General features: G+C 37.6%; 1 protein-coding gene across 1 annotated transcript; it reads left to right on the plus strand.

Annotated features, from left to right (window-relative positions):
* Window positions 1-1626: 1626 nt before the first annotated feature.
* On the plus strand, window positions 1627-3104 carry LOC101206568 (umecyanin). The gene is made up of 2 exons (XM_004151411.3): window positions 1627-1914; window positions 2546-3104. The coding sequence occupies exons 1-2, from the start codon at window positions 1734-1736 to the stop codon at window positions 2845-2847; spliced, it is 483 nt and encodes a 160-aa protein (XP_004151459.1). The 5' UTR covers window positions 1627-1733; the 3' UTR covers window positions 2848-3104.
* The last annotated feature ends 8536 nt before the right edge of the window (window positions 3105-11640 follow it).

Consider the following 11640-nt stretch of genomic DNA (forward strand, 5'->3'; position numbering starts at 1 on the left):
AAGTCACGAGATTTATAATGATACACATATAGAGCCTAACTCAATAATCACTTAGACTCCATTAGATGTGAGATAGACTCCTCCTTAATCGAATTTAAGCTCCTCTGCATATGCAAATTAGTAAAGAACACTCCAAGTTGTCTAGTTTATAAAACTCCCACTCTCTTTTAATGTTATCTTTTTACCTCTATTGTGAAGATGTTTCACTAATGAACCAAAGTTGGAGACCTCCATTTTGTGTAATGAAAGTCTCAGGCTTCCTCTAGCACCATGAAAACTTCTTATTCTTAAATCTTCAACAAATGTTTCGTATGATTATTGAATGTAGATCAACGACAACACAATGAGTATTATATTAAACTGCCACCACAAAAACACAAGAATTCCAAACCGCAGTAAATAGAAGTGACAGCTTTAACAGTGTAAAGATTTATACAAACAATAATAGGAACAATAATGGAAAAGGAAAACAACCATAAATAACGAAAATAGCTATACAAAAAATTTCAAATAAGGAAACATAAACTAGAAGAATGGCACAACTTGTGTGACATCTTTTGTGTCAACGTCTATGACAACATGTGATCATCCATGAAACCAAAAACTATTAACCTTAGACAAGTACGGAAAACTCTAACGGCAACATCTTTAATTATATGTTGAACTTTGCATTATTTTCTAGTTGACATATCTCTTCTCTTTTGACGTATATACTACTTTAAATTTGTGTTGTGTTGTAAGGTTGTTTATGATTTTCATAAGTATTATAGTCATAATTGTTTTTAGAAGTAACGAATAAATAAAAATTTCAATCTTTCTGCTCCAAGGAAGGAACAATTCTTGCTCTTTTTTAACCATGTTTAGTTTGGTCCATATATATAGTTAGAATTTATTGGATAAAAATTTGAGCTTTCAAACTATGAAAATAAAATCTAATGATAAATAAATCAAATCCCAACATTAAGCATTAAAAAAAAACTTTGGATAGGTTCCCAAAATTATAGTCTAATATATGATGTGTTGATATTTTTCATGACTGACTATTTGACTTTGACCCTTCAAAGTTTGAGACCACCAATGCCCCACTGGACCTTAATGGCATTGATTCAAATTTCAATCAAACATAAGTGTTTTAATTTAGACAGTAAACAATTCGTAACTATTTTTAATTCCTTTCATTATTTAAATTGATTTATTTATAAAAAACGTAAGAGAGTTTAATTAGAAAACTTATTAATTTAAGACTTTTAGATGATTCGTATAAAGATATAGAGACATAAATTAATATTTCTTCAAATTTAAACAAAGTAATTTAAAAGTTTAAATGTTAAAATAAAATAAATATCGAAAATGAAAATTAAAACTTTTGAGTTGGATAACAAGTTTAGTTGTTAGATTGGTTGAAACGTGGAACTAAATAATTTCAACCATGGTCGAGCTAAAGAATTAATACATTAATTTTAAAATGGTAATCGGTCTCAGTTATTCACTAAAGTAAATAAATTTCAAAAATAATAATTAGAATTAGAAGTACAATTCTCCACGGCTATTAATATTGACCCATTTCACTTCGTTTCATTATTTAATTCAAAATTGGCAACTCATGTTCTCCTCTTTTATACTATATTATCCATTTCCCACACCCATCAACCTCTTTTCTGTATAAATCTCTATAAACTCCTCTATATATACTCTTCTCTTCTTCTCATTTCAGAAACAAAAGATCTTCAAGAATGGTTTCAACACAAAAAGTGACTTTCCTTGCTTCCTTCCTCTTCATCGCTGTGCTCCTTCCGGCTGTTGCTGCTGTTGACTATCAGGTCGGAGGTGATTTCGGTTGGAACCTACCGCCAACTCCCACCTTCTTCTCCGAATGGGCTAGTAATAAGACTTTCTTTGTTGGCGATAGGTTAAGTAAGTAATCATATATATACTCTACATTTTAATTTTAACTTCCAAAGCTTTCCTAAATTTCTATTAGATTTCAATTATATATATTCCTAAACTTTGAAAATTGTTCTGAACGATTACATAAACCTCTTAGTTCTAGGATAGAAGGTAATACCAACTTTCACTTTCACATGTTATTATTTACAACTATATATATAATATTTGGATTATTAACATTTTTTTTATTGTCTCAAAATGTATCATATTATAAACACTTACGTAATCCATTTTTACACTTCAACCATTGTGTCAAATTAGATGATTAAATGTTGTATACAATGCCAGTTGTTGCATGAATTTTCATCATTTTGTTTATGATGAATAAAAGAAAATTAAGGATAATTTGGAAGATAATTAGTATAATTCATTTAATATTTGTTTACTTGCTAACTTAGATTAATTATATTTTAGAATACTAATTAGTTAAATGTTTTATTTTCTTGTAATTGGCTATAAATAACCACTAGAATTGTGAAAGAAAGCTTTGGATCATCAATTTGAAATAGAATGTCCGTCCTTAGATATTTAACTGTCATCTTAAGGGATTAAACTTTTGTTTGTTTATAGATTTGACTTAATACTTTTCTCAACCTAGGGTTCAATTCAAGTGCAAATGAAACTCACAACTATGCAATGCCTGGGTCTCAAGCAGAGCTTGATGGGTGCGTGAAGCCAGGAATAGTTTTTGTGGGAAATGTTTTTCCTGTACTGGATCGTCCTGGTCGTAGATACTTTATATGTGAAGTTGGTAACCATTGCAATTTGGGCATGAAATTTGCTATTGATGTTATGCCTATACTTGGATCGATGCCACCTAATGCTGCACTCAAAATTGATGCATTTCCTATGCTACTACTCTTCATCACCATGATCACCAATTTCTTGTTCATCATATGAGATATTAATTTATGCATCTCTCCAAATTAATAATCTCAATGTTCTATTTTTCTAGAGTATTTGATATCTTTCTACTTCATTCAATAAATGCTATTGTAACAGGATTGTACATGCTTGCATTTTTTTTCTCCCTCACAATTCAATATAATGTACGTTTCTTTGATTTGTTTGTAGTGATTTATAAATTTGGCATTTTTATGGCCTTCAAGATGAGAGTGATAGGGAATTAATTAACTCTAGGGGTACTTGATTTTGCATTTGTTCACTTGTGTTGAATTATCAAATTTCTTTCAAGGGAGAAAAGAAATTGTGTTGAGGGAGAAAGCAAGGTATTTTGTCTTTGAAACGAACGACTATATTTAAAAAGAAAAAAAACAAAAAAACTCCTGACATCGTATGTACGACCATCAAGAGTTTTATTGGCGTCGAAAATTTTACAAAGATCTTCTAGTGCCATAAACTTTTGACACCTAAATACAGCAAATTCTCAATCGACATTTTATTTAACAACATCAAGAAGACCTCTTCCAACACATTTCGCTTGACCTGGCGTCCGACACACATTAATTTATGTGTCGGAAAGATCCTTTTTCGACGCATTTTGATATTTTTCTTGACGATTTTCTACTTCAGGAGATCCATAATTTTTTTTTAGTTTCGGTTGAATAAGAAATTTTGAGACCAATCACAAATTGCCACATCATTTATTAAGTTAATGATGAAAAATACAAATAATTAAATTTGAAACTAATTAAAATTGACATGTGCCCCAAATCAAAGAATTGAAAAAGAAACATAAATTTGGCCATTCTAATAATGTCACATGTTTCATCTTAATCGTTGGATTAAGTTAATCATTTTGGTTCAATTAAATATTATTTACTTGTACTAAGTTCAATTAAGCTAAAAAATAAGCTTAATTGAGCCCAAATACTAAATATAACCAAAATCCATATGGTTAAGCCCATGAGTCTAGTCCATGGATCAACCAGGCTTAAGCCCATAAAGCCCAGTGAACTCTATAAATAGAAGAATTCTTCTCATTTGTAGGGGTTGGAAAAATTTGACTCTAGAAGATCCAAAGAGAATTCTCCCAAGAGCTAGAAGACTCCCTAACTCCTGAAATCGATCATTCTTGAAGACTGAAGCTTCTTTGAAGATACAAGCTTTCTTCCAAGGCTCCAACTTGAAGAACATCACGTGCTCCATTTTCTACAAATCAAGCGCAAGCACCCAGTCGAGAGAGAATCAGAGGATCAAATTCTAGAGATTGAACCGCATTGCATCAAATCAACAAAAATACAACATCAACACCAAGTTCAAATCCACGAATCAAATTTCTCCGGAAATCTCGTGCGAACAAATTGGCACACCTAGTGGGACCATCTCTACCTCTCATCTCTCTCTCGTCATCTAGAGCTACATGCAAATCAATGGCATCAAAGAAATCTGCATCCAAATCTTCAACTGCAAGTGACACCTACACCGGACCTATCACCCGTAGTCGTTCCAAGGGGGTCATCCAAGGGCAAGATCAAGGTTCCGCCATCGCGCAGAGCATCCTGAAGCAATTGATGGGATCTCCTAAAGCTGGAATTGTCATCAAGGAAAATCCCCTATATAATGATTTTGATTTTGCCTCTAGCAGGTCACTGAAAGAAGCACACCCAGATGTGATGTTTGTCATGATGGCTGATGTTACAGTCGAGACTGCCATGGCGGAGATGGAGAGAAAAATTAATCTCCTGATGAAGGTTGTTGATGAACGAGACCACGAAATCGCAGCTTTAAAAGAGCAGATGCAGACTCGTGAAACTGCTAAATCAAGTCAAACTCTTGTCGTTAAAATATGTGACAAAGGGAAGAACGTGGTGCAAGAAAATCAACCACAACAACAATCAACTTCTGTGGCTTCTCTCTCAGTTCAACAATTACAAGATATGATCACAAACTCCATCAGAGCACAATATGAAGGCCCATCTCAGACTTCTTTCATGTACTCTAAACCATACACCAAAAGAATCGACAACTTGAGAACGCCGCTTGGATATCAGCCTCCAAAATTCCAGCAGTTTGACGGAAAGGGCAATCCAAAACAGCACGTTGCTCACTTCGTCGAAACATGTGAAAATGCAGGATCAAGAGGAGATCAACTAGTCAGACAATTTGTTGGAAGCTTGAAAGAAATGCTTTTGAATGGTATACTGATCTGGAGCCAGAAAGCATTGAGAGTTGGGAACAACTAGAAAAGGAGTTTCTTAATCGCTTCTACAGCACCAGGCGCACTGTAAGTATGATGGAGCTTACAAATACGAAACAAAGAAAGGGAGAACCAGTCATCGACTACATCAATCGATGGAGAGCTCTAAGTCTTGACTGTAAAGTTCGGCTCACCGAACTGTCGGCTGTAGAAATGTGCACCCAAGGCATGCACTGAGGACTCCTCTATATTTTGCAGGGAATAAAGCCCCGCACATTTGAAGAACTGGCAACTCAAACTCATGATATGGAGTTGAGCATCGCCAGTAGAGGAACTAAAGATTTTCTTGTTCCTGAAATAAATAAAGACAAGAAAGAGATGAAGGGTGCTAAAAAGATAGTGAAAAGCACCGTAAAAGAATCTGTGGTCCTAAACACAACTCCGCTGAAATTCTCCAAAGAAAAGGAAGCGAGGGTTGAAAAGAAGGATGATGGAAGCGAAAGGCGACGTCTGAATTTAAAAGAAATGCAGGAAAAAGTTTACCCATTTCCTAATTGAGATATCGCTGACATACTAGAGCAACTACTAGAGAAGTAGCTGATCCAGCTGCCAGAATGTAAGCGACCTGAGCAAGCAGGAAAGGTAGATGATCCCAATTACTGTAAATATCATCGGGTCATTAGTCATCCAGTAGAGAAATGCTTCGTGCTGAAGGAGCTAATTCTAAGGTTGGCTCGTGAGAAAAGGATTGAGCTAGATTTGGAGGAAGTAGCTCAAACAAACCACGCTGCAGTGATGATAATGTCTGAGGTTCCTTCGTCGAGATTGATTTTGGAGCAAAGGGAAAGCTTGGTCCAGTTCGGGACCTTTGAGCCTATAGTTTTCCAATTCTTTCAGGAAGTCTCATACGAGGATCCTCAAGGAGGGAAAAGACCAATCGAAGAAGACGATGAAGGGTGGATAGTGGTGACCCACCGAAAGAAAAGACAGTCGATCCCGACCCAAAGAGAGTCTCACTCTTACCAAAACTATAGAAGAGGAAATAAGACTCAAAAGAATAAGAAAAAGAAGAAGACTCATAAGCTTAAGCTCAAGCTCGTACATAAGGAAGACATGGATTTCTCTCGACCTCAACGCTTAGTGACCTTGGCAGACTTCCTTCCAAAAAGCTTCCTTTGTGATCATCAGGATGAAGACCCAAAAGTCGTTGCGTGTCATGCTATCAGCACAACAGAGGAAGAAATAATCCCTCCAAGATCACTAGAAGAAGAGGGAGTATCAAAAGACCTTTCAAGGTTTAATGTAGAGGATCTATTATCACTTCCTCAAGAGACCAAAACCATCCTTATTGATGCATTGTTAAATTCAAGAGCATCAAGTTCGAGTACTCCGACTATGACATATGAGAGTGGTTCTTATTGTATGTCTATAGACTTCTCAGATGAGGATTTGTTGTTGGGATCTAAACTTCATAATAGACCTTTGTATGTTTATGGATACGTTCGAGAACAGAGAGTTGATAGAATCCTCATTGATAATGGATCAGCTGTCAACATAATGCCAAAGTCGACTATGTGGCAATTAGGCATCTTGATGGACGAGCTCTCAAATAGCAAGCTGGTAATTCAAGGTTTTTACCAAGGCAGCCAAAGAGCAATAGGCATGATACGGTTAGAACTCACAATTGGCGACCTAAAGGCCAGTGTATTGTTTCATGTCATAGACTCAAGGACCACTTACAAGTTGTTACTAGGTCGTCCTTGGATTCATGGAAACGGAGTAGTAACTTCAACACTGCATCAGTGCTTCAAATTTTATTAGGATGGTGTAAAGAAGGTTGAAGCCGACTCTAATCCATTCTCAGAGGTTGAGTCTCACTTCGCAGATGCAAAGTTTTATTCAAAGAATGATAATATTTTAGAAGTTTCGCCTGCAGAAACCCCTCTTACAAAATGAGAAGATAATTCACAGTTGAAATCACTCGCAACCACAAAACCACATGAAAGTGCGGGAACCTTTAACTCTAGAAAGGGTGAAGCATACACTAGCAGCACAAAGGGTATGATCTTGAAGGATGAAAATGCTGCTCATGTATGTCCCTCTGTCAAGGCACAAGAAAGGCGAATCACCATTCATGGAGTCTCCAAAAGGTTTGAAGGTTGGTGACATCGAAGTCATAAAAGAAAGCTTCACTACACCACTAACTAAGATAACGAAGCAGGAGGTAAAGGTAGATCTGGTGGAAGCAAACTTGCCCCAAAGGCGAACGAAAGACGGATTCGACCCCAAGGCTTACAAATTGATGACGAAAGCAAGTTATTACTTCACAGCTCACACCGAGTTTAAAAGCTTGAAAATTCATGACCGACCTGAGCTCTTCTTAACTCAAAAGAAGCTTCTACGGGAAGGACATTCTATACCCGTGTCGAGAAAAGGACTCGGATACAAGTCGCCAGAACCGATCCATATAATTAAAAAGAGGAAGGAAAGAGTGGTTGACATCAATCATATAACTATAGAGGAGGATGACAGTACTGACGTAAAAGAAGGTGATAATTAGAGAATCTCAGTATTTGATCGAATTAGACCATCTGTTGCACGCCCCATAGTATTTGAAAGGCTAAGCATGACAGAGGCAGAAAGAGAAAGGCTCTAGTCAGTACCGAGCCTTGAACGACATTCGGTCTTTTGAAGGCTAACTATGACTCCCATAAAGGAAGAAAGCACATGTCATGCCTTGACAACTACAAGACCATCAGCCTTTGAAAGGCTAGGTGTGTCTAAAAAGAAAAATGTACAAGCACCCCGTGCTCCAATTTTTAATCGTCTTGGGGATGAAGGTTCATACGTCAACATTGATTCCAACATAAATACAAAGAAGAAGGAACAAATGTCTCGTGCGACAGTTTGGCGTCGAATTAAGCATACAGATGTCAAGAATTGTCATATTAAGCAGTTTCCTTGCGAGGCAAAGGAAAATGGAGAAATTCATAGCAATGTTCCTTCTCGCATGAAAAGAAAAACCTTTGTTACTCTCAATACAAGTCAAGGTTCGTTAAAGGTAAAAATACATGATGTTATACTAACGAATCCTGAAAAAGAAGAGTCGGAACAAGGGGAAGATGAAACTTCATGTCATCACATCACCCTTATTGAGGAATCAGAGACTGAAACTCATGAAGAAGACGCAGAAAATGCCCCACAAAGTTTAGAGGATGGTGGTCAATCTACTGTAGACGAACTAAAAGAGGTGAACCTTGGTACAATAGAGGAACCACGTCCGACTTTCATTAGTGCATCCCTCTCTAACGAAGAGGTGGATAAATACATGAGTTTGCTCACCGAATACAGGGACATCTTTGCGTGGTAGTACAAGGAGATGCTAGGACTTGACCCAAAAGTAGCAGTTCATCATCTTACAATTAAACCCGGATATCGACCGGTTAAACAAGCACAACGACGTTTTCGACCAGAGCTTATCCCTCAAATCGAGGTGGAAGTCGACAAGTTGATCGAAGCAGGATTCATTCTCGAGGTCAAATACCCAACGTAGATAGCAAACATTGTCCCTGTTAGAAAAAATAATGGACAACTTCGCGTTTGTGTAGACTTTCGCGACCTGAATAATGCATGCCCTAAAGATGATTTTCCCTTGCCCATCATAGAAATCATGGTTGATGCAACTACTGGACACGAGGCGTCGTCATTTATGGATGGGTCGTCTGGATATAATCAAATACGGATGGCCCTCTCAGATGAAGAAATGACAGCTTTCAGAACTCCAAAGGGAATATACTGTTACAAGGTGATGCCCTTTGGATTGAAAAATGTCGGTTCTACTTATCAACGTGTCATGTAGAAAGTGTTTGATTATATTTTGTACAAGTATGTTGAATGTTATGTTGATGATCTTGTAGTCAAAACAAAGAGACGACAAGACCATTTGAAGGATCTAAAAGTTGTGTTTGACCGCTTGCGAAAATATCAGCTAAAGATGAACCCTCTCAAGTGTGTGTTTGGTGTAACTTCAGGAAAATTTCTTGGCTTCATTGTAAGGCATCGAGGGATCGAAATAGACTAGTCCAAGATTAATGTCATTCAGAAGATGTCAAGACCTAAAATTTTGCATGACCTAAGAAGTCTCCAAGGACGATTGGCTTACATCCGAAGGTTCATCTCTAACCTGGCCGATCAGTGTCAACCTTTTCAAAAGTTGATGAGAAAAGGAGAAAATTTTGTGTGGGATGAAGCTTGTCAGAATGCTTTTGATAGCATAAAGAAATACTTGTTTACTCCCCCAGTGCTGGGAGCTCCAGTACCTGACAAACCATTAATATTGTACATTGCTGCACAAAAAAGGTCCTTAGGAGCATTACTGGCACAAGAAGAGGTAAAGGGAAAGGAGCGTGCTCTCTACTATATAAGCAGAACATTAATTGGGGCTGAAGTTAACTATTCTCCCATCGAGAAGATGTGCCTTGCACTTTTCTTTGTCATTGATAAGTTGAGCCATTACGTGCAGGCCTTCACGGTTCATCTAGTGGCAAAAGCATACCTGATAAAGTATGTTCTATCCAGGCCAATCATCTTTGGACGCTTAGCCAAATGGGCGGTTCTACTCCAACAATATGACATTGTCTATATTCCCCAAAAGGCGATAAAAGGACAAGTGCTAGCAGACTTTTTAGCAGACCACCCAATTCCTTCGGATTGGAAGTTATGTGAAGACCTACCAGACGATGAGGTTTTCTTCACAGAAGTTATGGAACCTTGGACTATGTACTTCGATGGTGCAGATCGAAGAAGTGGTGCGGGGGCAAGCATTGTCCTCGTTTCTCTTGAGAAGCACATGTTGCCTTATAGCTTTGCACTTTCTGAATTGTGTTCAAACAATGTGGTTGAATATCAGGCTTTGATAATTAGCCTTCAAATAGCATTAGAAATCGGAGTGTCATTCATAGAGGTCTATGGTGATTCAAAATTGATAATCAATCAACTCTCGCTTCAATATGACGTGAAACATGAAGACTTGAAGTCATATTTTGCTTATGCTCGACAATTGATGGAAAAGTTCGATAGTGTGATGTTAGAACATTTCCCTAGAGTAGAAAATAAGAGAGCGGATGCATTGGCAAATTTAGCCACTGCCTTGACCATGCCAGATGATGTAACTCTGAACATACCACTCTATCAACGATGGGTTATGCCTGAATGTCAGGAAGTGAACGTGGCAACATCCTATTTGATTGATGAAGAAGATTGGCGTCAACCCATCATAGAGTATCTTGAACATGGAAAGCTTCCAAAGGATTCTCGTCATAAAATTGAGATACGAAGAAGGGCTGCACATTTCATTTATTACAAGGGAACTTTATATCGTCGTTCTCTTGAAGGGCTCTTCCTTCGATGTCTTAGAAAGGAAGATTCGGTAAAAGCTCTAAAGGAAGTACATGCAGGTGTTTGTGGAGCACATCAGTCGGGACTAAAGCTTCAATTCCAGCTAAGCAGAATGGGCTACTATTGGCCTAAGATGATCCAAGACTCAATAGACTATGTGAAGAAGTGTGAGGCTTGTCAATACCATGCAAACTTCATACACCAACCTCCAGAACCTCTTCATCCAACTGTGGCTTCTTGGCCTTTTCAGGCTTGGGGACTCTATCTGGTTGGCCCCATTACACCAAAATCATCAGCAGGACATTCTTATATCGTAGCAGCAACATACTATTTTTCAAGGTGGGCTGAGGCCATTTCCTTAAGAGAAGCCAAGAAGGAGAACGTGACAGACTTTATTCGAACACACATCGTCTATCGATACAGTATTCCACACCGAATCGTGACAGATAATGGAAAGCAATTCTCCAATAGCATGATGGACAAGTTATGTGAAAAATTCAAAATCAAGCAATATAAGTCATCCATGCACAACGCAGCAGCGAATGGACTAGCAGAAGCATTCAACAAAACGTTGTGTAATCTTTTAAAGAAAATTATCTCCAAGTCAAAGAGGGATTGGCAAGAAAGGATCGGTGAGGCATTATGGGCTTATCGGACGACTCATCGCACCCCTACAGGGGTTACACCATATTTGCTTGTTTACGGTATGGAGGCTGTCCTTCCTCTTGAAAGGGAAATTCCGTCACTAAGAATGGTAGTACAAGAGGGATTGACTACCGAAGATAATGTGAAGTTACGTCTTCAAGAGTTAGAAGCACTTGATGAAAAGCGATTAGAGGCTCAACAAGCATTGAAATGTTATCAAGCGAGAATGTCCAAAGCTTTTGATAAGCACGTTAAACCTCGCTCCTTTCAAGTCGGTGATCTAGTACTTGTCATAAGAAGACCGATCATCACAACAAGGCATACAGAAAATAAGTTTACACCTAAATGGGATGGACCCTACATTGTTAAAGAAGTTTATACAAATGGCGCATACAAGATCGTTGATCAAGACGGACTACGAATTGGCCCAATCAATGGTAAATTTCTTACAAAAATTTATGCTTAATTTTGTTAGGTAAAAAAAACAAAAAAAGTTGAACTACGTTATGATTTGATCCCTATATTATAAAGGGTACGTAGGCAGCTTAAGG

This window comes from Cucumis sativus, chromosome 1 (assembly GCF_000004075.3).
Source record: "Cucumis sativus cultivar 9930 chromosome 1, Cucumber_9930_V3, whole genome shotgun sequence".
Lineage (NCBI taxonomy): Eukaryota > Viridiplantae > Streptophyta > Magnoliopsida > Cucurbitales > Cucurbitaceae > Cucumis > Cucumis sativus.